Here is a 26,205-nt window from a genome sequence, read left to right on the forward strand (position 1 = left end):
CTTTTATAACACTCTCAGAGCAGTGGCTTTCAAAATAATTTTTGAGACCCACCGGAAGAACTGAATTTTTCATTGCGACCAAATAACTATACGTTTATATTTTTAGATTTGTACACATAATGAACAAAAAGTGTCACAAAACAACACCTGACTTCACTGTGTGCCAAGAGCCACGATATTTTCTACTCCATTCTGTCATTTTGTTTTCTACTGTATTTCATTGCTCAACAAGCCGGTCACCACTGGCTACATTGATTTCACTCCTATGACACCCAGTTTGAGAAACACTGGCTTAGAGGGGCTTAGAGACGGGTTGCACAACTTCTGAAGTGAGTAACAAGGCGAACTTTGGTTAATTACAGAAACACAGGATGTATCTATGTCTTCTAGAAAGAGGTGTGGTTTAAAAAAAATAAAATGATGAACTCTAGCAAAAAAAAATGGAATTTACCAAGAAAAACAACTATTATTCTTTTTTTGGTAAAATAAATTCCAGGCAGAAATAAAAGAAAAATAAGGCTGGCATGCTGGCAGAATAGGGGGGCCAGATACGGACACCGAGGAGTATCAGGGTGACAGCAGTGGGTATGGTTTCTGCTGAGCTTCCATCTGGGGGGTGAGTAGGGGGCGGGGCTGCACGTCTGCCGACCCATGGACACTGGTGCCCCGGGTCGGAGGAGTCAATGCCAGAGCCTCCAGGTTTCAGAGGGAAATCTTAGCAGTTATCACACCTTAGAGCCAGCTCATTCTAGCCCACCTGAAGCCACGCTTCAGTACGTTGAGATAAGAGGGTAAAACGATCTGGCAACTTCCACTGGGATTAGATATGCCAACAGGCCAGCCAGAGTCGCCGAGACCGAGGAGAACATTTTTGTCTTTGCGCAGAAGTTCTGTGCTCATGATCAAAATCCGCTCTGGCCGCCAGGCCTGGGTAGCCCTCAAGGTCTCTCACTACTCAACGATGCAGAGCAAAGGTCAAGAGCCCACCGGGATGGGCCCTGGGGGCAGCAGGCCCAGCAGCAACGTCGGAGGCCAAGGGCGGGTGTGATGGGACAGAGGGACGTGGGCATAGAACAGGAGCCTGGGAGGAGGCGGTGCTGTTGTGCCCCCCCCCCCCCCCCCCGCACACCGATGCCCGCGCAGGCGCTGTGGGAGCACAGAGGAGACCCTCCTTACTGGCGCAGAGCAGCCCGGGACGTGTGGGGCGGGGCACGGGCTCCTAGGGAGACCGGGGGAGCCTCCCAGGACAGGAGAAGGTGGCTGTCTGGACTTCGGCAGAGGATACGGTGGCTAGGGACAATCTCTGCTGCTTTTTCGTCTCTTGACTTCTGTTAATACTGTTGCTTCTTTCCGGGTGTTCTGCGCGGAGGGTGGGCTGGCAACGAGTGCACCTATTATGCCCCAGATCACGGATTTCCTTCTCACAAGAGCGTCGTGTGACACGCCTGCCCTAACACACGCACTCCCTATGTGTATGTGTCCGCACGTGGACGCCTAGTGTTCTAAGGTGTGACCTGAGTCAGTTACATCTGTGTGGGAGCCAAGGACGCAGACACGGGAAAAGGTGACGTGATTTGCACAGACCCAGCTCCCCGAAACGTCCCACGTGTCGCCTCTTTTATAAGATGCCCCGTTCCCAAACTTTCTTAGAAAAAGGCACGTGTGGACGAGGCTTCACAATAATTAAGGACACAGGTTCCAGTGTTCTAGGAGCACCAGGGCTTCCTGTCACATCGTGGGTGTTAGACTGATGCAAACAGCTCACTCGGGTGACACTGTTTTTCTCACCGCAGCTCTGAGGCTGAGCGCCTCCTGAATCCCGTACCGCTTGGCGAAAGCCAACAGACAGGAGGGCCAAGCAGGGGAACTGTCTACGGATTAGCAAAATCGGGTGATACCTGACCGAAAGCGTGCAGACGAGGAAGCCAGGCAAAGACTTACTTGGCAGTAATTTCTTCATCATATTTGGTTTTCAGGTCAAATAATTCTGTTCGAGTTTTTTCCAGGGCTGAAAGGCAGAGCACATAAAACCTTAATATAAGATCCCCGTTGTTCAAATTAAATTAAAAAAGAAAAAGTAGGGGCGCCTGGATGGCTTAAGCTTCTGACTCATGATTTCGGCTCAGGGCATGATCTCAGGGTCGTGAGATCGAGCCCCGTGTCGGGCTCTGCACTGGGCGTGGAGCCTGGTTGAGATTCTCTCTCTTCCTGTGCCCCTCCCCCCTCTTAAAAAAAAAAAAAAAAGAGAAAGTATACAAGCAATGTATTCACATCCGAGGAGTCAAAGATGACAGAAGTACACAGATGGGGGCCCAAAATCTCCTTTCATTTTCACCTCATCTTATCCATGCGCCTCCTTGGAGATAACTCCTGTTACTGGCTCAGTGTACAAATTTCCTGCTTTTATATATATATCTGATTATTTAAAAAATAGTTCCATACATAACTGCACACACACACACACGTTTTCGTTTCTCCCCCCGGCCCCGCACAGATAGGACGATATAAATATATTCTGAGACTTGCTCTTTTCCTTTAGCAGAACAGCATGGAAAGCCGTCCATGTCAGGACACAGGCGGTAAGAATTAGCTCTTGCACGAAGCCTGCCAAAGGCCGGGCCCCTGAGGACCCACAGAAGCGAAGGCACTGGGGTAAGGAGCTGAGACACTCCAGACAGACACCCACCACCTAGCTGGCTCCCCCAAGAGGCGATTTACATTCCCATCGATACTAGCAGTGGGACTATTTTCCTATACTCTCACCAACACCGGATATTATCAATTATAGGAAATTCTTCTGACAGTCTGACGGGCAAAACAATCTTTCCCCGATTTAATCAGCATCCTCTTGCCTGTTAAAAACTGTTACTGTTTTTTCACATGTGTACTGTCCATGTGCCTCTCTCCTACACACTGCTGTTGTGTCTCTAGCCACTTGGTCTGCTGGACTGTTTATCTCTTTTTACTGATTTCTTAGTGATTTTTCGGGGGTCTTTAGATTTTGGGGGTCTTATTCACGTGTCTGGAAACGTGCCTGTGATTATGTTCTCATACTCTGTCATTTGGTATTCACTCGGATTATGAGGTCTTCTGATGTTTTTCCCTCCACGTTTAAATTAAGTATATGATGCAGTTTCCCTTCCAGGGGAAAAAAAGAAGAAGAAAAAAGAAGTGTAAAGAAACGATAAAAACTGTAGCGCAACCTTTTAGGGGCGCCTTAGATTTTAAAGGTTTGCGATTACTGTACTGAACTACACCTAGGGTGGAAGTAAGTGTTGTGTTTTTTGTGGTTTTCTTTCCTATTACTGTTCCAAATGAAGTGGCAGTCCTTGACAGTTTGGCGATTTACACGCGTGTGTTGGAAAAAGAGTGGAAAGAAAGGACGGCTTGTGGAAGGGATGGAAAAGGAATTCAGATCCTCCCACCTCGACGTTAACGACTCAGTGTGGGTGATAGTAAAGTCAAGGTGGAGAGACTGGGGGGCTCTGAGGAGCGTGTGCTCCTTCACTCCTCCAAGGTGCCCGGTACGGGGAAGGGGGAGCGGGGGGACCAGCGGATGGCCCAAAGCCCCCCACTTCAGTCTTCCCAGAATGGGCTGGACTAGGAGGGAGAACATCACACCTGTCTGTAGACTTTGAACCTTGTGCTCCGCTTCCTCCAGCTTTGAGGTGGTGGACATCTGTGTCTCCTGCAGCTTTCTGAAAAGGAAGAGAATAAAGCCAACTGGTCATCTTGTTTCCCAACCAGAACGCCTCGTGCGCTCTCGCGCTCGGTGACCAATGATCTTTGGCTTCCACTAGTGGCGGCATGAGCACCCCGACTCTGTACCCACGTGTGACACAGCGCGGAGCGTGCACCCTGCGGGACCTGACGACGCGTGCTCATGGATGCAGCCGGTTCTCTTAAATGTAACTTGTTCTCCACATGCCAGTTAAAAAAAAAAAAATCATCATCACGCACTCATTGTTTTCTGAAGTTACCCAAGAAGAATGATACATTTACATTTTGCTGACACAATGAAGGAATTTGTTGGAATAAAGGATGTGCTAATAGATGTGACAGCTGCTCCGTCTGTTATAACGGAATGCAAATGTGACCGTAATACCTAATGGGCGATTCTCAAGGTTTGAACCCAACGTCCCCAGGATTTACATTTCCCCTGATCTCCAAGTGAATTCCTTGGTCAATAAATAGCATTCCTTTCTCCCCATCTGCAGAAAATTTCTAAAAATAAGTTTATAATTTTTACATCATATGAATAGAACACATGCTCTCAATACCAACAAACCTGGGAATACAGAAAAATAGAAATTACACCATTAAAAAAAAACCCACCCAAATTTCCATCCCCTATGGAGGACTGCTCACGTTTTTGCATATTCCAATTATAAAACTATTACAGGTTCTGAGTTAAAAAAAAAACCAAACACCTGCACAAGTACTCTATAAACTCACATGTAATATACAATAGTGTAATATACACTCCCTGCCCTTTTTAGCAGGAAAGGGATCACAGCACGGCATGCGGCTTGCCTGTTTTTTCGCTTACTTCCTTACTTTGGAAACGTTCAACACCAGCATACACGGCTCCTCCTCATTCTTATTAAATAATTAACGTAACCGCCCCTGTGGACACGCAGATTGTTTATCGCCTCTTTCTATTGAACAATTCTGCGGTGATCGCTATGCAGACATTGTTGCATAGTCCTGACACTGAATCTGCTGGATGAAGCTGTAGCAGAGGAATGAGAACGGTCAAAGACTACGTGCAATTTTTTGTTATTGTTGTTCTGATAGCTACTGAGAAACTTCCCAACAACAACAAAAAACCTCACTAATTTAAACTCTTGCCAACAATATGCGAGTGTTTGTTTTCCTGTGCCAACGCTGGATAAAATTAAACCCAATTTTCTTGCTGAGTAAAGCCGAGAATTGGTTTCTCTTTGTACGAACTGTCTCCGTATCTCCTTCGTCCACTTCATAGCACGCTCATTTTTTCCGATTCATTTGTAAGGGCTCTTATGTGGTGGGAAAATTTCTTCCCAGTTTTTTGATGCTTTTAAAATGTTTACTTTTATTTTTAAACAATTGGTTTTCAATTATGATTAGAAAGAAATACCTACTCCAAAATTATTAAAAGCAAAATACTTGCCTAACTTTTCTTCCAGTATGCACATGATTGAATTATTAATGTTGAAACCCTAGGTCCCTTTCAATTTCTTGGCGTAAAGAACGAGATAAAAAAAAAAATCTAGCTTTATCCTCCATCCCGAGCGGTCAGTCCGGTATTTGCATCTTTAAATATAATTAATTCTTTTACCTAGTTTGAAAAGCCAATTTAATAATACCAGATTCCCAGATGAATTTACTTGCACGATTTTCGAATGCATCACTTAGCCGTGCAGCTGTGGTCACGCTGTATGTAACTCTGCGTCACTCCGTATCATGCTGGTTACATTCCTGGTCTCATTTCAAATTCTACACTTCTATTATTCTAATGGCTGCGTAATGTTCCAGGTGGAGATGGCCCAGCTTTACCTACCCATCTCCCTCTGGTCGGGCATTTCGATTGCTTGCACCCCATCCCCTCACCCTAGTATTAGTAACATGGTAAGACTGCTTTGGGCATAAAGAGCTTTCCTGGGTGGCATGTTTGGGCTGGGTCAAGAATCTGTTCATCTTTCAGAGCTCTGACTCTCTGTGTGGCTGCCTCCCTTCTTTCCTGGGGGCAGCACCTGGCCCCACTCTCCCAGGCTGCAAGGGACCGGCCCTGGTCCTGCAGCGAGGACTCTGGGAGGCTACATGAGACCACCGGAGGAGGGCAGGCCTGGAGTGGTGGGTTGGGCTCTGGTCCCACCTCTAGGTGGCTAGCCGGGAGAACGTGGGCAGGTCCCTAATCTGAAGCCCGGTTTCTCTATCTGTAACATATTTTACTGATACCAGCTGCTTGATATATGGAACGCAGTGAGGTATAGAAAAGAGGCAAAAGACAAAAAAACCCAAACAAACAAACAAAACCCCCAAAACCCAAAAAAACAAAAACCTAAGATTCGTGGGTGATGTTAAATATCCATTCATTTCAGGAGGCGGCAGGAGTTCAGCGTGCGTCCAGGGCTTCCCCAGAGAGGGCGCACGGCCATGCCCTGTCATCCCAGCTCACGTCAGCACGTGCCAAGGGCACACGCTTTGTGCTCAACCCCTGGACCCATGTGGCCCCGAAGGACACACTCTGGTCCCCTTGACTACCTGATGCCATCCCCCCATGGGTAATGACCGATGCCCGGCACTCAAGGTAATCTCCCAGATGACAGAGTAAGGGGCGCCTTTATTTTTAAACAAAATTTTGCCGAGAGCCCAGCGGAGCGTGGTTTATGACCCGGGCTTGTCTCATGGGCTCGTTTTAAACACTCCTTGCGGTGTGAAGTTTAGAGGTAAAAACATCATGTCGGCGCGTGCGGACCCCAACAGACACTCACCTCTCCTTTTCTGCGAAATCATTTTGTAACTTTTGTTCCTTTTCGAGAGCTATAGTCTCCGCTTGGTTCTTCAGAGTCTGTTCATATTCTCGGATTTTTTCTTTAAGTGCTTTTATCGTAACCTCTGCAGAAAGGGAAAGACGGGAGTGAGAGGGGCACGATTCCACGCGGCTACACACACCAGGCTTTTGTAACCTGCTAGGATCGCTGCGTTTTAAACTTTAGCTCCTCAACCCTGACACAAAATCAATGGTTACGAGTCCCTTCGGAGCCCTTTTACTCCCTAAATGTTAAATTGAACTTTAAACATTTAGGCTGAGGGGCATCAATGGATTTTGCTGGGAAGGAGAGCTATGGTTTCTTCAATACAACTTAAAAAAATGTGGGGGGGGGATCAGTGGCCACACAGAATATCATCTTATTGATGAGCTTTAAATTAGTCCTCTACTGGGGGAAGATGAATCATGTTTTTGTGCGGTTTAAGTACTTTCTCACAAAGAACACAGTTCATAATTGTGTGCGTGTTTTGGAAGAAGGGGACTTGGCCAAAGGTGGGTGAGTCTACAGACGTCTCCGGCCTTGGGCTGTGGCTGCACGGTTTCACAAGTGATGGAGTAAGCTGTGTGCCAAGAGGACGGTGTGCGTCTCCCCCGCCAGAAGGGATGCACCCTGGAGGGTGGGTGCCAAACCCCCACCACCCAGGCTGGAGTCCGGCGGATGGGGGCTGTGTGCGCACAGCAGCTGCGCAGGGCCTGGGGGAGCCACATCTGAGGGACAGTGAGTGCCCGGGGTGCGGGCAGAAGTGCTGGGCGATGGAGGAGCCCTGCGGGGCTCAGTGCTCAGGACACAGCCTGCCCCCCCCCCCCCCGCCAAGCGCATGTGAGCGCATGTTTACAACCCTCGCTTTAATGACCCCAAATAGCAACAGGAAAGCAGATGTAACGAACGGGGCAGGGTCCTGACTGAGACCTGTGGGTGGCTCGAGGGCAGGATGGTTCCGCCGGCTCCCTCTCACAGATACCCCCACATCACCCTCTGTGCCAGACCGTCCCTGGCAGGGCACTGTGGTGCCAGCTCCAAGGACAGTAGAGCTCTTGGAGAGCCGCACCTGCTGTGCACGGATCCATCTCGTAGAAGGCTAGGCTGAGAAAGGGCCAAGGCACGAATGAACGGAGGAGCCCAGGCAGGTTGACCGGGGGGGACCCAGATCGGGCTTGTGACGATGGGGCTGAGGCCCATGCAATACCACAGGCTGCCGGGTCTCGGCCCAAGTAAGAGCTTGCACTGGGGCCCTCGGTCCTTCGGCCACTCTTACTGCTGCACAGATGTGGGGGGCAAGGCAGGAGCCCATGAGCTGGGCGCTTAGTACCTGCATGGCTTAGTGGATAAAAGCTAAAGGCTCTTTCGTTTAGAGACGAAATTGGCCCTTTTCATTAAGTGGAACCCAAAGGGTCCTCCTTAGAGGGAGAGAGGGCAATTAAAACCAATGACCCCGTCAGGGCATCTGAAAGGAGAAAGGGGGTTCTTTCTGCCTTTGGGGCTGGCTGTTTGGGGCCTGAAAGAAACGCTCTGTGAGCCTCATGACTAGAGATGCACGTCACTGTCAAGTCACAGTGAAAGGGCCAAATTCATCCACTTCCCAAGTGGACACCATGACAGGTCAACTCTGAAAACACATGCACGCTCTTTTAGGTCAAGGTCTATGTGACTGTGTCAACGTACAGCATTTCCACCCCTCACAACTGGTGGGAAATATCTGTATCGGCCGTGGACCTCGGTGCTCATTCCAACGGGGTTTCTCGGTGTGACACAGCCATGTTCCTCCCCGGGGAGTTTGGGGTACCAGCTGGAGGCTCCCACTCCGTCTGATGAGGTCTCTTTGCCATCCCCACCCCGCCTGGGCTGCTCGCTGGCCAGCCGAGACCAAGCCAGGGGCTGGCTCGTCCTGGAGCCGCTAGTCCTCGTCTGGCAGGCAGGTCTGGGTCCAGAACCTTCTCCTGAGTGTGTCGAGCTGGAGCCCCTACATGTGAGCCCATGAGGAGGAAGAACGGTCACACAGAGAGGATCGCAGTGTTCTGCTCTGGTTGGCTGCACCTGGGCGCCACTGTCCTCATCTTTAAATGGCAGGGAGAGTTCTAGCACTTGATAGAGAGACGCCCTTCCTGCCGTAACTTTTCATCCATCTACACTACGGCTGTGATGATAAATACACGTGACGCACACCCCACCTTGCCAAATCAAAACCACTGTGTGCTGGGAAGAAAAGAGAGGGAATCGTCATTATTCTGGAAGCTGGGAAAAATCTATAAAGATCTCAATAAATAAAGGGGGTGTGTGGGAATTTCTAGAAAAGACAGCCGTGTGCAGTAAGAGCCTCTGATATTTACTGAGTGTCCGGAAAAGCGCGCATCTCACGAGAGCCGACCACAATCCTAAACGGTTATGATGCCAAGCCTCCCACCCAAGAAAAGGAGAATTTTCCCAAAGTGAGGTCCCCTGGTCACTTGTTTAAGGTCTCAGAGCTTAACAGTAGCCCCGAAGGGTCTCAAAGCAGGTCTGTCCGCCTCTGGAGCCTTTTTCTTAAGTCTTGGGACTATGGTATTTCATTGAAAAAAGCCCATCAGATGGGGCCTTTGGGGAGGAGGACATCCCACACTCAGTCACGGTTCCTTGCTGGGCAACTGGCCACGGGGCTGCTGACGGAGCCAGGCAGGGAAGGAGGCCACGCAGAGCCCTGGACCCACCAGCACATCCTCCAACAAAAAAATCAATCCATAAAAACCACAAAGATCGGGTTTTGCAAAATGAGACGTCAGAGTTCACAGGAGGGGAAAAAAGCAGCCCCCTCCTTTTGGGTAGTGCTGCAAGGAACCCGGATGTGCGTATTTCCGGGTTCTCTCCCACCTGGAGTGTGCAGGGGAAGACAGCCCCTTCTCTCACCTGGATCCCAGCCCGCTACGTCCAACGTCTCAAAGCTGTCCCGATGTGTCCCAGAGGCTCACTCCTCCCTCTGGAGCTAAAGCGAGGTGGGGGCTCCGCTGGTTCTATGTGTCCCCCACCACCGGGGGAAGGGGGACCCTCAGGACTGCCTCTCGAAGCCTGTCTCCAATGGTCTCAAAGCCAAAGGACACTTTAAAGATCTAAGTGATTCTGTCCAGCGCTCGGAGTGGACTGAAGAGAGGCCTGCTCGGAGGGAGCCCTCCCAAGTCACCCAAGAGGTCGGCCTCTCGCTCTCAGCTCCTTCCTCGCCTACACCCCCAAACTGAAACGCACAGGCGCAGCTTTGGGTGGTGTTGGCAGAGCGAGCCGCAGCTGCTGTGCCAGGGAAGCCCGCGGGCTGCTGCACGGTGACCACAGCTGGATTTGAGGTGTCGCGGAGGCCCCTTTGTTCCTCCCCGACACGAAGAGCCGGGAGACCTTTGCCCTCCCGCCCCCCGGGGCCGCCGGCTGGGCAGCCACACCGGGTCTCTTTCATTAAATCTGTAAGGACCAGGGGACGTGGAGCAGTGGCCATTACTAAAGGACTGCCTGGCTGTGGCCCTTTGATCACGACCTGGCTCTCTGACAGGTGTCGCCCGCAGGCAACACATCAGCCTTCTGGAAGGCGGATCCCATCTCATGATGACCCAGGAAGAATGTGAAAGAATCCTGGTCGGTCCCGTCCCAGGGCAATAAAAGCATGTGTCGTTATTGTGCTGAGGAGAAGCTCTGCTTCCAAACAGCTAAGCGTTATTACTATTATTATCTCTCTTTAACGATGCTGGTTTGGGCCCCACCCTGACTTGGTGACGTGGGGTACAGTCAGTGCTAGTCCCGACAGCGTGGGGAAGGCAATTAGAGGCAGAGGGGGGAAAAAGAAAGCAAAGGCAAGACAAAGCAAAGCACAGAACGGATCTGCCACCAACCTTGATTCTTCACTTCAGCGAATTCCTTGTTGTACTCTTCTAGCGTTTCCCTCAGCTTCTGGTTCTCTGTTTCAATGTCGTGCAGACGCTGCACTTTGAGCTGCAGCTGCTGCCCAAGGTCCAGGGCAGGCACGGGATCTACGGGAGAGGAGAACGCACGTCAGCGCGCTCCGGGCAGAGCAGCCACGTTCGTGGCCACGCGGAGGCTGGGAGGGCAGCCTCCCCTGTCCCCCGCAGAGCCCCGGGCCCCACGGCTGGCTGGCTGGTTGGAGACGCTTCTGTGCAGCCTACAAAGCACGTGTACGCAGACCCACCCTCCAGGGCCACAGCCTATGGACACGGCCTGGGCACGGCCACGGCCTGGGCATGGCCACGGGTGCACTGGGGTTTGTCCACTGCTCTGGCATGGCATGACAGTCGAAGGACTTGTCGTCCTCGATCTGACTGACAGGAAGGGGACGCACGTGGATGTGGCAAGGGGAGGAGCCCCGGGAAAGTCAACCAGGCACGCAGGATGGCCCCTGTGTGGGAAGGCACCAGAAGCCTCAAGTTTCCCATAATTCTTAGGAAGTTGGAAATAACACCCGATCCTCTGACAGCGTCTCGCTGTCACAGACACTCTGATGGACATTTTCTCATTTGAGCTTCCCAGCAATCCTAGGACAGGGATGTGACGGTGTCGCGTTCCTGCCACGCAAGTGGAGACTAAAGCTGCGGGGAGCTCGGTGACTTGCCCAAGGTTTCCCGGCTAGTTAGTGGGCCAGCCAGCTGGGGGGCCCACGGCACCCCAGATCATAGTACGGATGGCCGGAGACCACACCTGGACCGGTTGTGTGAGGTCCTGTGGACAACTCAGTGTCCAACCTGCAGACTAGACTGACTTACACAAAACTGGATTTTAACCTAAAGTTCGAGGCTGCAGGCACGGAATTTACAATTCTGACTCCTGGCCTTGGACTTTATCGCTAACTCAGCGTGAAATGGAGGGACGGATGTTAGATGCTCCTCTGGAGTTGATCTGCTCTTTCGTTTTTCTTCTGCTGCCTGGAAGGCACTTCTGGTCCACCTGCTGGGCACCAGGGAAGCACGGCCCCTAGAATTCTCGGGCCCCGTCGGAGCGGAATACCCAAGTCCGCTGGGCTTAGAAGAGATTACTGAAGATATTTCTGGTATGGACGCCAGCCTGACTTGTGAGGTGGCTGCAAAGATTTAGTCTCTGCGTGAGGAATGCTAAACACCAAGCCCAGTGGATCAACAGGGGTATATATTCAAGAGCTCACTTAATTTTCAAATACCAGAGTCATTCATTTTTCAGACCACCCTCGGATCCTGGAGGCGAGGGCAGATCTCCCATGCCTTAGTCGGCCAGTCCGCCGGGAGCCAGGCACTCTGTGAGATGCCAACGTCTCCGCAGAGTTTACAAAAAGGCAGGCACTGGGGAATGTCCGGTGCAACGGCGGACCTGCGCGTGGGGCTTAACACAACACTGCCCGTCACGTGACGCCCGCGGCCGCGGGGCATTTATCCTGGGTGTAGACACAGTTTATGACGGCCTCGCTTTCTCATTTGTGGCTTTTCGTTATTATTTTAATCAGCATTAAAATATTTACATTAAATTAGATTTCAAAAGCTATTTTGGGGAGATGGGTCCTTGTAAGTAGAAGTAGTGATAACACCAGAGGCTGCATTCCTCAGAACATTCCAGGTGAGGGTTTTTGGTCCCGTTTTTTCATTTCACGCTTTTCCAGGGTACCTTCCTACCCCCCACCTGCAACCCCCACCTTTTTCACCCTTCTCTCTGTGGCCTCACACTGGGCAACTGGCCTGAAGGACACAAGCAGTAGGCTCAGGGCTCCCTTCACCTAGAACTCCCACGTGAACTTGACATGGAGGTCAGGGAAGGATTGAGGAGAAGGAGAACCACCGCACTTCGGTAAAATTCTATTAACGTTCGCGCACGCAGGTTTTCCGGCACAACTGGCCGTACAAATTATATTTTTAAAGAGCTAAGCTAGTGTCCTGCCCTCTCCATCCCTAAAATTTCTGTCGACAGCTTTTCTAGTCCATTCTTTTTAAAAGGCCAGGACCCACCGTGTCTGCTTCGAATAAAAAACAGCTTCCCTCGTTCGATTCAGCCAGGAACTCAGTGACATATAAAAAATAACATGCACATTATCAAGTGAATGGGAACTAGACCTTTAGACAAAATTTCAAAGCATTACACTGTAAATGAAAATTCTGGCAATCTCATAATTATTCATTAGGCACGTATATTTAATTTAACACTATTAAAGGTTAATGCCTAAGTAGCAAAACTGGTCACAGAATAAAGAAGGAACTGAATGTTCGAACATCTCTATGCATTAAACTTCAAACTTTACTACAGTATAGTTGAATGACTAGACGCCTACAGCATTTGAATATTGTTTTGGATTATGTAAAAGGCATTGCTAAAGTACTTCTTAGGCTTAATTTTTATTACTTGTATTAAAGGAACAGCTAATTACCACATGACAATATAATGACTCTAGCATGTTTGGGCTGGAGACCAAAACAATGAATCTCGGCATGCCAAACCCCAACCTGTATGTTAATCCAGGGGAAATCATGGCTTTTTGTCTCGTTAATGATTCCCGATGCCATTAAACCCCACACAAGTATTGTTGGGTCTCATTCTGAACGTCACAAGCCTCCGACCTCGGCGGCTCAATTAGGGAATTGTCTGGGGGAGGCCGGGGAACACACCCGCGAGAGGAACAGGAACACACAAAATCCTGCAAACCCGTCTTCCCCGCCTCTTCCAATTCAACGGGCTTTATCGTTGGTTCCATCCACCCAACGTGACAAACTTGCAAAGTGTTTTACAATCATCTGATAGTTAATTCCTAAAACGCTTTTTAAGGCATTATATAGCTCATTATGCAACACAGGACCCAGAACATAATTACTACAAACAACAACAATACCATCACCTGTATTTATCTAGCACCTTCTCCTAAGTACATGTAACATGACCTCATTAATTCCAGCCGTCACAGTCAGAGGTCGGGGGAGGGGGTGCTGGCATCCCACCCAGGGACGGGGTGGGGGGCGGGGGAGTCGGAGGGAAACACAGGCACGCACAATTCTAATTAACATTTCTGCTTCCTGAACCCACAACCAACTAAATTATACTGTCTCTTCGAGTACTAATTTAACAAGTATTTCCTACGCATCTCTCTGCTCCGGGCAAAGCCCGGGTGAGGCACTGGGATGGCCATGCAACAGAATCAGCTGGGACCAGCCTCACAGGAGAGACACACCAAGTTCACAAATGACCAAGGGAAAGCAAGGAGGGCCACACTGAAGATGAGATGGACAGAAGACCACGCCCAGATGGAGACAACCGGCAAAGGTAAACTTTAAAAAAAAAAAAAAAAAAAAAGGAGACAGAATTTAGACCCGTGGAGACTGTGGGGCAGGGCAATCCGTCCTTGGAGATGACGCAGCAAGTGCGTACGGAAGCGCCAGGCATGGCCAGGAGAACACTTTAGTCTGACTGCCAGCTCCCATGTATGTTTTATGACGTCAAGACCGTTCTAGGTGCTGGGGGGGGTGTGGTGGTGAGAAGACAAAATCCTTGCTCTCAAGGGCTTGACATTTTACTGAAATGAAGGAAACCGACAAAAAGCAAAACTAAAAAAACTAAATACTTTCAAGTACTGCCAAGCAAGAGGAAGAGAGGAAACAGGGTGTGGGAACAGGGAATGGGTCCTGGAGACAGATGGACACGGAGGGCCTCTTGAAAGAGGTGGCACTGAGATTAAGATCTGGTGGCAGAGAAGAGAGACTCCAAAGCCTCTTGGAAGAGGGAAGAGCAGTGCAAAGGCCCAGAGGCGGGCAGGAATGTGGCATATTTGAGGCACAGAGAAAAAAACCAGTAAGGCTGCAGTGAAGGGAAGAGAACCACATCATCAGTGAGTGAGGCCTGTGCTTCAGGAGGAAACAGAAGACATAAAGAAGAATCAAATTGAATTCTGGATCTGAAAATACCACATCTGAAGTGCCCTGCCGATGTGGTAAGTAGCACATCAGTCTCCTAAAAGTACAATGTCTGAATCAAGTTTGTATTCAGCTCTACTCCTGATGGGAAAACTCACTGGAGAAGAGGACCCTTGCAAGGTGAGCCGCTGGGCCACGAGAAGAAAATGCAGTAATCTGAACCAAAAAAAAAAAAAAAAAAAAAAAAAAGGTTTGTTGGTTTAGTGGCTAAGTATTTAAGAATTTTAAGCTTCAAGATGAGTTGCGTAATTTTCTTTTGAAAAGTTAAATGTTCCAAATTAGCTGCCCTGTTCTCTGATGGCAGATGGCTATCAGTAATATGCTGCCTGGCAGATATTTTTGAAAAAATAAATACACGATCTACATCTTTGAAGTAGACTTGATGTTTTAATACTTAGTGGAAAAAACCACTTCTTGAAAGAAACTCATGCTATAGTGACAGCATTTTAAGAGCAGATATTTGGAAACATTTCTATCATCATCTAAACATACGGGCAAAGACAACATCCTCTACGAAAATGTCTCAACCACTAAAAATTATTGCAAAAATGCAAAGAAACAGCATCATCAGGGGGCTGGGGGAGGTAAGTTAATAAAAACAGAACCAGAAATGACAAGAGATTATGGGAGTACGTGACAAAGACTAAAACAGCTATTATAAGCCTGTTCGAGGATTTAAAGAAAAATATGAACACAATAAGGAGAGAAATGGAAAATACAAAAAAGAATCAGACAGGATTCTAGAGCTTGAAATACAATGTTCAAAATGAAAAAAAAATTTCCTAGACTCGCTTAACACCATATTAGACACTGCAAAAAAAAAAAAAAAATCAGAGAATTCAAAGACACGGCTATAGAAACTGAACAGAAAAAAAGTTACTAAAATCTCAGCAACCTGTGGAATCTAACATACCTGTGTTCTAACATACCTGTCCTGGAGAGGGGCAAAGGGTGTATTTGAAGAAATAGTGGTGAAATATTCCAAATTTGGTAAAGGCTATAAACCTAAAACTCCAAGAAACTCAACAAACTATAAACGGGATAAACACAGAACACCAATACACCCCATCAAATTGCTGAAAAGAAGAATAAAAAGGCAGTCTTAAAAGCCAGAGAAAAGAAGGCTCATTCTATGCAGGGGAAGAAAGACAAGACTAACTGGAGACCTTCCTGTCAGAAATAAAGCAGGCCTTGGGGCGCCTGGGTGGCACAGTGGTTAAGGGCCTGCCTTCGGCTCAGGGCGTGATCCTGGCATTATGGGATCGAGCCCCACATCAGGCTCCTCCGCTATGAGCCTGCTTCTTCCTCTCCCATTCCCTCTGCTTGTGTTCCCTCTCTCGCTGGCTGTCTCTATCTCTATCAAATAAATAAATAAAATCTTAAAAAAAAAAAAAAAAAAAGAAATAAAGCAGGCCAGTCCTGAGAGAGAGAAAAAACAAACCCCAAAATTGCCAACATACAGTTTTATACCCAAAAAAATATCTTCCAAAAAATGAGGTTGAGTTTTTTTTTTTCCCTTCAGATGAATGAAAGCTGGCAAAATTCACTGTCAGCGTACCTACACTGTAAGAAACGTTAAAGGAAATGTTATAGAGTGAAAGAAAATGGTGACAGATAGAAACCTAGATGTGCATGAAAGAATAAACAACACCAGAAATGGTAAATATATGGGTAAAAATAAAATACTATTTTTTCATTTTTAATTTCCTTAAAAGATCACTGACCATTGAAAAGCAAAAACAGTAGCGCTCACTCCAGCAGCACATATACTAAAACGGTACAGGGAAGATTAGCATGGCCGTGCACAAGGATGACATGCAAATTTGTGAAGTGTTGCATATTTTTTTAAGGTGAAAGAAAAAAAGCAAAAATAGTAACAATGTATTGTAGGGTTATAACATATCAGGAAATAAAATGAATAATGATACATAAAGGACTGGAGGGAGAAAATAAGTGTATCGGAAGATTCTTATGTTGTATGTGAAGTAGTATAAAACTATTTGAAGGTACAGTGTAATAAATTAAAGATGCTGGCTGTAAACCCTAAGTAATCACTAAAAAAATAAGACAAAGAGTTATAGCTAATAAGACAATTGGGGAGATAAAATAAGATCATAAAAAAATAATCAAATGAAGCAGGAAGAAAATAACCAAAAACAGGTAATACACATAGAAAACAAACAGTAAGATGGCAGCCTTAAATCCAACTTTATCCATAATTACATTAAACGTAAAAGAGCTAACATTTCACTTAAAATGAAGATCGTCAGACTGGATAATAAAGGTAGGCATAGTTGTTTACAAGAAATGCAACTTAAATATAATAATAACAAATAGGTTAATAGTAAAAGGATAGAAAAAGATATAACATGAAAACGTTAATCAAAAGAAAGCTCGAGTGCCTAAGTTCAAATCAGGTAAAGGAAACTTTAGGACATGAAATACTACTAGGGATAAAGAAAACCATTGTATAAACTTAAAAGAACCAAATCATTGAGGTGCCTGGGTGGCTCCGTCAGTTAAGCATCTGACTTTGGCTCAGGTCATGATCTCAGTGTCTTGGGACTGAGCCCTATGTGGGGCTCCCTGCTCAGCAGGGAGTCTGCTTCTTTCTCTGCCCCTACACCGACTCATGCTCTCTCTCTCTCTCTCAAATAAATAAATAGAATCTTAAAAAAAAAAAAAAAGAACCAAGTCACTGATAAGCTATAACAATCTTAAAGATACACATACACCCCAAAAACAAAGTTTCAAAAACATGAATCAAAAACTGAAAGAACTGAAAGGAGAAAAAAAAGTCCACAATAATAAAGATTTCAAAGCTGTTCTCACTAACAGGAAACCAGATATAAAATTCGTATGGATACAAAAGATGTGAACAACACTACCAACCAAACTTGACCTGCTTGCCATTTGCAGAACACTTCACTCAACAACCCAATATGCATTGTCTTCAAGTGCACACAGACACTCATAAGGCTAGAACATATTCGAGACCATAAAACAAGTCTTGATAAATTTAAAGGAACAGAAATCATATGATGCATTTCTTGCAACCACAGCAGAATAAATCAATGACATGACTCCCCCACCCCAAGAAGAGTGAATAAAACCCAAAGTAAGAAGTTAGTGAATAATAAGAACAAAGAGTAATAAAACTTAAACCAGAGGGGAAAAAGAGAAAAAATAAGGCAAGCAAAAGCTAGTTCTTAAAAAAATAATCATTAAACTTGACAAGCCTCTAGCCAGAATGGTCAAGGAGAAAAAAGAGAGAATCCACAAATTCTAAGATCAGGAATGACAAAGGAAGTATCACTAGACATCCTACACGTATTTGAAAGATAACAAAATATTATGAACATTATGCCAATAAACTGGATAATTTACATGAAATGGATCATTCCTTGAAAAATTAACAAAACTGACCCAAGAAGAAATAAAAAATCTTAATAGTCTTTTAAACGTTAAAGAAGTTAAATTTATAAGGAAAAATTTTGTGCCAAAAAAAACTTCAAGCCCAGATGGCTTCACTGGTGAACTAGAGAAGTTTTAGAGAAGAATAATACATAGCACTTCTCAACTTGTTTTATAAGACCAGGACTATCTTGATACCAAAACTCAATAAAGATATTAAAAGGGGGAAAAAACCCCAAACAAGCAAAAAACTCACAGTCCTATATTCCTTATGAACTTAAATGTGAAAGCCCTTAAAGTATTAGCAAATTGAATCCAGCAAATTCTAAAAAGCACAATACATCATAACCAAGTTAAGATATATCCTAGGAATACAGGGCTGGATTAACATTACACAATCAATCAAGCAATTTCACCATAGTAAGAGAACAAAGGTGAAAAATCATATGGTCATCTCAATAGATGCAGGAAAAATCTGACAGAATTCAGTATCAATTCATGACAAAAACTCTTGGCAAACTAGATCGAAGGGTGTTTTTTCAACCTCATAAAGAGTATCTATTAAAACCCCATAGCTAACATCATAATTAATGGTGAAAAACCAAATGCTTTTCCCTAAAGTTGGGAACAATACAAGATGTCTGCTTTCTCTACTTGCATTCACTGTCATACCTGAGGTCCTAGCCAGTGGGGCGGGGGGGGGGGGGCAAGTAAACAAAATATTTGACATTACAGACTGGAAACAAATGTGGATACAGAAAACTTCAATAACACTATCAACCAATTTGACCTGATATTTAGGAACATTCCATCCAACATCTATGAAGTACACCGTCTCTTCAAGAACACAAGAACACTCAAGATAGAGTATCGTAAGGAATCGACCAAAAAACGTTGAGAACTAATAAGTGAGTTTGAAAAGGCCACAAATATAGTATTATTATATAAAAATGAACTGCATTTCTATACAAAAGCAACAAATGGAAAAGAAATTTATAAAGAAAATACTATTAACTACGGCATCCACAAACATGACCTACCTGGGGATATGCTGGACAAAATATGTGCCAGGCTTGTACGCTGAAAACTGTAAGATACTGCTGAGGGAAATTACAAAAGACTTAAATAAATAGACCATGTTTGAATTGAAAGTTGTTGATTTTCCTCAGATTATCTATAGAGCAACCCTGATTAAATTCCTAGGAGACACATTTGTAAAAACTGACAAGTTAAATCTACAATTTATATTGAAGTTCGACTAACCATAAACAACTTTGAGAAAGAAGACCAGGGACGCCGAGGTGGCTCAGTCAGTTAAGCGTCTGCCTTTGGCTCAGGTCATGATCCCAGGATCCTGGGATCGAGTCCCGCATCGGGCTCCTTGCTCAGGGGGGAGCCTGCTTCTCCCTCTGCCTGCTGCTCCCCCTGCTTGTGCTCTCTTTCTGACAAATAAATAAAATCTTAAAAAAAAAAAAAAAAAGACCAAAGATAAAGGACTTATATTACCTGATTAGACTGACTGTAGAACTACAGTAACCAAGACAGTGTGACAGTAACATAAAGACACAAAGAACAATGAAACAAAATAGACAATCCTTGTTGTTTATATATCTATATATATAAAGAGGGTCTAGAAAAAATCTCACATACATAATGTCCATTAATTTTCAATGAAACTTGACCCTAACATAAAAATCAACTCAGAATGTATTATAAGCCTAGAGTTAAGAGATAAAAAAAAAAAACTATACTTCACTCAAAAAAAAATGAGAAAAAAAATTATAATCTAGGCAATAATTTCTTAGAACATAAAAAGAACCAAAAGCATAATAATTAGAATAACTTGGGCTTTATTAAAATAAAACCTTATCCCCATATGGGGAGAAAATATTTGCAATGCATATATTTGACAGAGGACTTGTCTCCAGAATATATAAAATATTTACAACTCAGTAATATGACGATCCATTTTTTAATGGGCAAAAGATTTAAAACCCTTTATAAGTGAAGATCTAAGAATGACCAAAAGGCATATGAAAAAATAGTAAGCATCATCAGTCATCAGGAAAATGCAAATTAAAAACACAACAAAACAGGCTACACACTCCCTAGAATGTCTAATGTTGAAGAAACTGACAATACCAACTGATGGAGGGATGTGGAGCCACCGGAACACCCACTGGTTTCTTGCTGGGGGATAAAATGACACAACTACTTTGAAAAAACAGCTTGGCAGTTTCTTATCAAACTAACCACATGCCTACCCTATGTCTCAGCAATTCTAGTCCTAGGTATGTATGTATGTATTTAAAAGACTTCATTTATTTATGAGAGAGAGAGACAGAATGACCATGAGCAGGGAGAGGGAGCAGACTCCCTGTTGAGCAGAGAGCCTGACCTGGGGCTCAATCCCAGACCCCGGGATCACGTCCTGAGCTGAAGGCATGTACTTAACCAATTGAGCCACCCAGGCACCCCTAGTCCTAGGTATTTAAAACGTATGTCCACATAACAACTGTTCATGAATGCTTATAGTGGGTTAATCACAATAGCCTCATGCTGGAAACAATACAAATGTCCATCAGCAGGTGGACGGATAAGCACGTTATTATATTCCACACAGGGGAATACCAGTCCACAATGAAAAGGAAAGGACTATGTTACAGATGAATGACACAGATAAATCCCCAACACACCACGCTGAGGGGAGGAAGTCAGACACATAAGAGAACATACCAGAACATACCATTTCCCTTTATGTGAAACGCCAGAAATGATGAATCTAATTGAAAGTGACAGAAAGCAGATCAATGGTTGCTGGGGTCTGGGATCACCAGGGAAATCGGAGGTGATGGAAATGTTCCATATCCTGATTGTGAGGGTGGCCGCACTATCAAATTGTACACTTCAGATGGGTGTGTTTTATTGTATGCAAATTATGCCTCTATCAAGTTGACCTTAAAATATGATTTTTTGTGTGACAGCAAAAGGTTTTTTATAGTGCTGATAAAATATAAATTTGAACTTCAAATTATCACTTTTATTTTTCATCACATCCTTTTAATTCCATTTTTAACATATGACTTATAATGTATTTAATACATTCCTGTAATTACACATGTCTATCATTTAAATAAGTAAATACATAAGCATATGCTGGGGTTATGAATTCAAGATTTGGGGTACATGAACAAAAGTAGTTTGGAGACCACTGATTTAGACCCATCCAGCTGCCATGCAAAGGATGAATGGAAGAAGGGAGCGGAAAAGGGGCGCCCCAGTGGGGCAAGAGGTCATGGTGGCCTGGATGACGCTGGTGGTCGCATTTGGGAGCATAACACACATTGGAAGTCACTTAGGGAGAGAATGTAAATGCAAAAATGAAAAGGCTAAGCAGAGTCTGGGATCTGCCCGCATGCAGAGTCCCGCAAGGAAGAGGCAGCTGAGGCGTCGGGGAAGGAGGAGCGTAGCAGGTACGGGGTGGGGGTGGGGTTGGCAGGCATAACTGACTCTTGGGTGTTTTGCTGTCATGGGGAGTAGAGAACTGGCCATGGCTGGCAGATGTCACCCTCCTCTGATCACGTGTACTTTCTCAGCATGGTGCGAGGTGTACGGAGATCAGGGTGGAAAGAAGGTATGAAACAGAACACGGATGGGGAACAGGAGGATAAAGTTGGGGCCAGTCTGTGCTCTTTAGACTTAAAGCGAACTGACACACCCTGGTCTTCCTCTCGCTTTGGATTCTCTGGGTCACTATAAAGGAAACGTTAGTATGCTCTGATAAAACTCAACAGTCTTGGTGGGGGACATTCTAGAAGGAGGAGGATGCTGCTGGACTTCATGGAGAGCGGTAGAGGTTGGGCAGCAGGGCTTCCGATTCGCTGGGGCCCAGGTGTGCTGGGGAGGGTGTGGACAGGGTGATGGCGAGCTGCCTCTCCAGAGACACCACGGGGACTGGAAGGAATGATCTTGCTAAAAGCAAGCCCACGTCTGTGCAGAGAGCTCTGCGGGCAGCGGGGCCATCCCCCGCCATCGGAGGGTGAATGTGCCCCTTGTGAGTGCCATCCTTGCGATGACATCACAGCGCGGCAGACGCTACTTTGCGCCGGGGCACTCTAGGCTAATGTAATCATACGATTACATAATTAACCCAGCTGTCTCATTAAGAAAATCAACTGGAATTCAGGGCATAATTAGTCATACAGCAATTAGCATGCTGATGAGCAACTGATGAAAAGCTGTCTAGATATCAAGTGTGCCAGGACCACCCCGGTTACGGCAAAGGGGGGAAGAGGCGACACACCTCCCCACGCAAGCGAAGCCAGGATCCCCAAGTCCCGGCTGGTGAGTTCCCGCACCGTGTCGAGGGACCGAGAAGCAGATCGGCAGGGAGAGCCCAGAGGAGGGGAGGCAGCCCGCGAACGTGGCGGCCAGTGCTCAGACGCCCATCTTGTCACATTTGCCTTTTCTTTAAAATGTAGCAATTCCTCAGCCAGCAACCGTCGGTGTGCAAAACAGAGACGCTCACCGGGCCCCAAATTTGTTTGAAGCTGGTCAAGGAGGTTAGAGAAGCTAACTCCCTGTCTGGTTTACAGTAACCCCAGTGTTGGGCCGGGCGACTGTCCCTTGGCCTCTAGTCCCCAGGCTGCTTCGGGACCAGCTCTGGCCCAGCGGAGACAGGAGGGCATCTGCAAACCACAGCCTTCCTATCTCGGCCCCACTTGCTCGTCTGTCCCATTAGGGTGCTGGCTGGTGGCTGATTCTTGTGTGTGAATGAAAATGTTTTATGAAGGTAGACTGAAAATGTGCAAAGGGGATCCTGAGGTTACAGAGTTCTCTCTGGAGGGGCCTGGGCACGGGCTTGGCTGCCAACACCAGGAGATCTAGAATACATGGACTGGAGTAGCCTCACAGGATCAGGCTGGAGCGGCCACATCCCTACAGTCTTAAAAAATGCCACCAAGGAGCATGTCCTTCTCAACCTTGACACGAGACACAAGGGGTGTTTCTAACTAAAGCCTCAGATTTCGTTTCTTTTTTTTCCAGGAGTCTTGCTATTGGGATCCTTGAGTTGGGGACAGGCAGGGAAGGAGGAAGAACAGAAGTAACAGTATTTTCCAGTTTTAAGTGATGGTGTGTCCTCACTCGAAACCAGCATGTCGGGCACAAAGGCCTGGATGATTGTTGTCTTCTTATGGGGAAGCATTAAAAAGCAGTTCTCAAAGACGATGACGTTCCACTTCATTTCTGGATCCTCAAAGGCCACGCCGCTGGGGATGTTTCCCAGGGCAGGTTTTCCCAAATGCAAATTACAACCTCCCGGAGGAGCACCTGGGAGCAGGGGCATTTTCGAGGGGGTTCTGAATATGGAGTGGCCTCCCTTTGCTAGCTCGCCTTTAAGACTTCTGCAAACGAACACCTCGACTTACACCTGCAGGCCAGTTATTCCACGGAAATAAAGTGAGGGCGGGCGGTCGTGAAACATGGAGTTCTAGCAGTGTTTCATGAGTCAATGAATATTTTATACCACTGGTAATGTGCTTCCTCAGATTTAAATCTTAAAATAAACCCTTCCAGGCACTGCCTTTGTGTTTGAAGGGTTTGTGTCTGTAGGACCTAAACCACATCTTAGCAAGGAGTGAAAGATGATTCTCCGTCGGGGGGCCGCGGACAGAGGCAAGAAGGCAATGGGAGCTGGTAGACGGAGGTTCTTCTGAAGAATCTATACCCAAAGCAGAGAGGCTCTGTAGCCGCCGGAGCACAGGTGGGAGCTCCACCCCCTTGTCTCTTTTTCTCCTTCTTAAACTTCAAAAAAACACCATTACCAAGACGTTTCTGGGACAGAAAAGTCACAGTTGTGCTTTACACAAATTGGTAAGTGTCTCGCAAATACTCAGTGACTAGTGCTTCAATTCTGATCTGTAATCCATTAATAAGGGCTATTCAGAAATGAAGGTCGTGATTATTTTCCTGATTTAAGCTCTCCCCCCACCTCAGTTGTACAGATAAATACATGCTCATTGTAAAAAAAAAAAAAAAAATCTGGGAAGTATCAAGAAGAGAAAGTCACCCACGCAAGGTGAATTCCTGCAGATTATGCACACCGTCATAATTCTGCTCAGAATACAGTAACATTCCAGCTCTGCAAGAGCCTTTTTAAGAGGTCATTCTAGAATATTTCCAGCTATCGGAGAGGTTCACACTTTAAGAGCAGAGATATTTATTTCTCCTTTGGCCGCAGTTAGGGATGGAGGCTGCCTGGTTAGCCTGTTTAACTGCGGGAATATTTTCTCGAAGGCTGTGTCGTCTCGCACCACGCAGAAAGGAACCACCCGGGGGCGGGCAAGGGCCAAGGCTCGATCGCACTTGTACCTGGGAGCTCTAGGGACCGGCACAAAAGGCACTTGCCAGGAGGCGCTGGCCGAGGGAACGTGTTATAGGGCTTCTGACACAGCACACCTCGAACCTTTGCTTGCACACTCAGGGTCAGTGCTGTGGATGGATATTCACTGAACGTGGCTCTCACCCACGAATACGGATGCCCATGCAGGACGCTGGCCTCCTGGGCGAACCGGCCGCAGAGGGACTCCCCCTGGGGGGGGGGGGGCTCGCCCGGGTGTCCTCACCAAGTCATGCTGTTGGCGGGTGGCCTAATGCTCCTCTTCAAGGGGCTCATCGTCAGCAAGTAATAAATACAAATCCCCAGCAGAGGTGTATTAAAATAAAAATACTTAAAATATGTCCAAGGCGAAGCTACCCCTACAGGTTGAGCGTAAGCATTAGGATAAAAAAAAATCTATCTCTGATGAAACTGACAGATGAAGCCATCTCGACTAATGTAGTAAAATCCTAACTTATCTATGAATCGAAATGTAAAACCGCTCTCCTATTGCCATGACACTGACAATAAAGGCAAAGGCCATTTTCAATTAGAACAATGATTAGAGACGATAATAGAAATCAGGAAGAGGTTAATCCTCTAAACCATCTGTTGGTCTTCCTTTTAAGATTTATTCATTTATTTTTTTTTTTTTTAAGATTTTATTTATTTATTCGACAGAGATAGAGACAGCCAGCGAGAGAGGGAACACAAGCAGGGGGAGTGGGAGAGGAAGAAGCAGGCTCCTAGCGGAGGAGCCTGATGTGGGGCTCGATCCCATAACGCCGGGATCACGCCCTGAGCCGAAGGCAGACGCCTAACCGTTGTGCCACCCAGGCGCCCCTATTCATTTATTTTAGAGAGAAAGAGGGTGGGGGGGGCAGAGGGAGAGGGAGAGAGAAATCTCAAGCAGAATCCCCGCTGAGCACGGAGCCCGACACTGATCTTACAACCCTGAGATCGTGACTTGAGCCAAAATCAAGAGTAGGACACTTAACCGACTGAGCCACCCAGGAGCCCCTGTTGGTCTTCCTTTTAATTAAAAAAACAGAGGGAACCATGTAAACAAGTCCTGAAGGAAGTGACGCTGGGTTCACCATGTCCTGGTGAGGGCTGTCCCAGTCACCTTCCCCAATCATCTACCCTATCTCCTTCATGCAGCTGAAATCTGTCCATTTCTCTCTAATTTTAGTCCCACCACCCAAAACCAAATGATCTCAACTCTCCCTCCCCATGTCCCCTTGGGACACCTTTCCAATCTGTTGTCCCAACTGCAGTCAGGATGACATTTTTTATTATGCCCATCTGATAGTGTCATTTCCCTGCTTATAAGCCATCCTTAGTTTTTGTCTGTTAGATGAAGTCCAGAATCCTTCACACAACCTACCAGGCCCCTGCCTGCCTTTGCGGCTAGGTGACCACAAGGGCGTGTGCCCCTTCCTCGGGCAAAACTATTAGCAGCACCCCCTTGACCAGTAACAGGGTTTTGGTTTAGACGATATCGTATTTGGCCCCTCTTGTCACGGCCCTGGGCGGCTGCTGGGGCCCTGCCCAGTCCTTTCTGGTCTACACTCTCATGCCTGACGGGCGCTGCCTCCAAGATACTTGTCATACCTACACTTTAATTACTATGTGTGCGCTGACTTTTAACGCCCACATTCCCACAGCCCTCTGAAGTCCGGGAAAACAAGCAGCTATCTGGCTGATTTGCTCCCAGCTCTAGCCCTGGAGCTCAGCATGGTTCCTGGGACACAGGGAGGGGACAGCTTCTGAGGAGCTCACCAACTAATCCCAGGGAGGGTGGGGTCATGCTGCGGCTAAAGTAAGCTGGGTAGTTCTGATAAAAAGCATCTGTTTTTTAAAATAAAGATTTTATTAACTTATTTGTCAGAGAGAGACACACACACAGAGGGAACACAAATTGGGGCGGGGGGTGAGAGAGGGAGAAGCAGGCTCCCTGCCGAGCAGGGAGCCCAACGTGGGGCTCAAT

The 26,205-nt window shown here is 46.5% G+C and overlaps 1 protein-coding gene and 1 pseudogene across 1 annotated transcript in view; one reads left to right on the forward strand and one right to left on the reverse strand.

The window, feature by feature from the left end:
• The window catches only part of CUX1 (cut like homeobox 1), a 339,866-nt gene that overhangs the window by 116,560 nt on the left and 197,101 nt on the right, over positions 1-26,205 (reverse strand). The window contains 4 exon segments of the mRNA XM_026516065.4: positions 1,942-2,008; positions 3,622-3,698; positions 6,477-6,600; positions 10,382-10,519. Of these exon segments, the coding sequence (XP_026371850.3) occupies positions 1,942-2,008; positions 3,622-3,698; positions 6,477-6,600; positions 10,382-10,519 (406 nt within the window).
• LOC113268018 (U6 spliceosomal RNA) lies at positions 16,168-16,267 on the forward strand (annotated as a pseudogene).

The sequence above is a fragment of the Ursus arctos genome, unplaced genomic scaffold, assembly GCF_023065955.2.
Source record: "Ursus arctos isolate Adak ecotype North America unplaced genomic scaffold, UrsArc2.0 scaffold_2, whole genome shotgun sequence".
NCBI lineage: Eukaryota > Metazoa > Chordata > Mammalia > Carnivora > Ursidae > Ursus > Ursus arctos.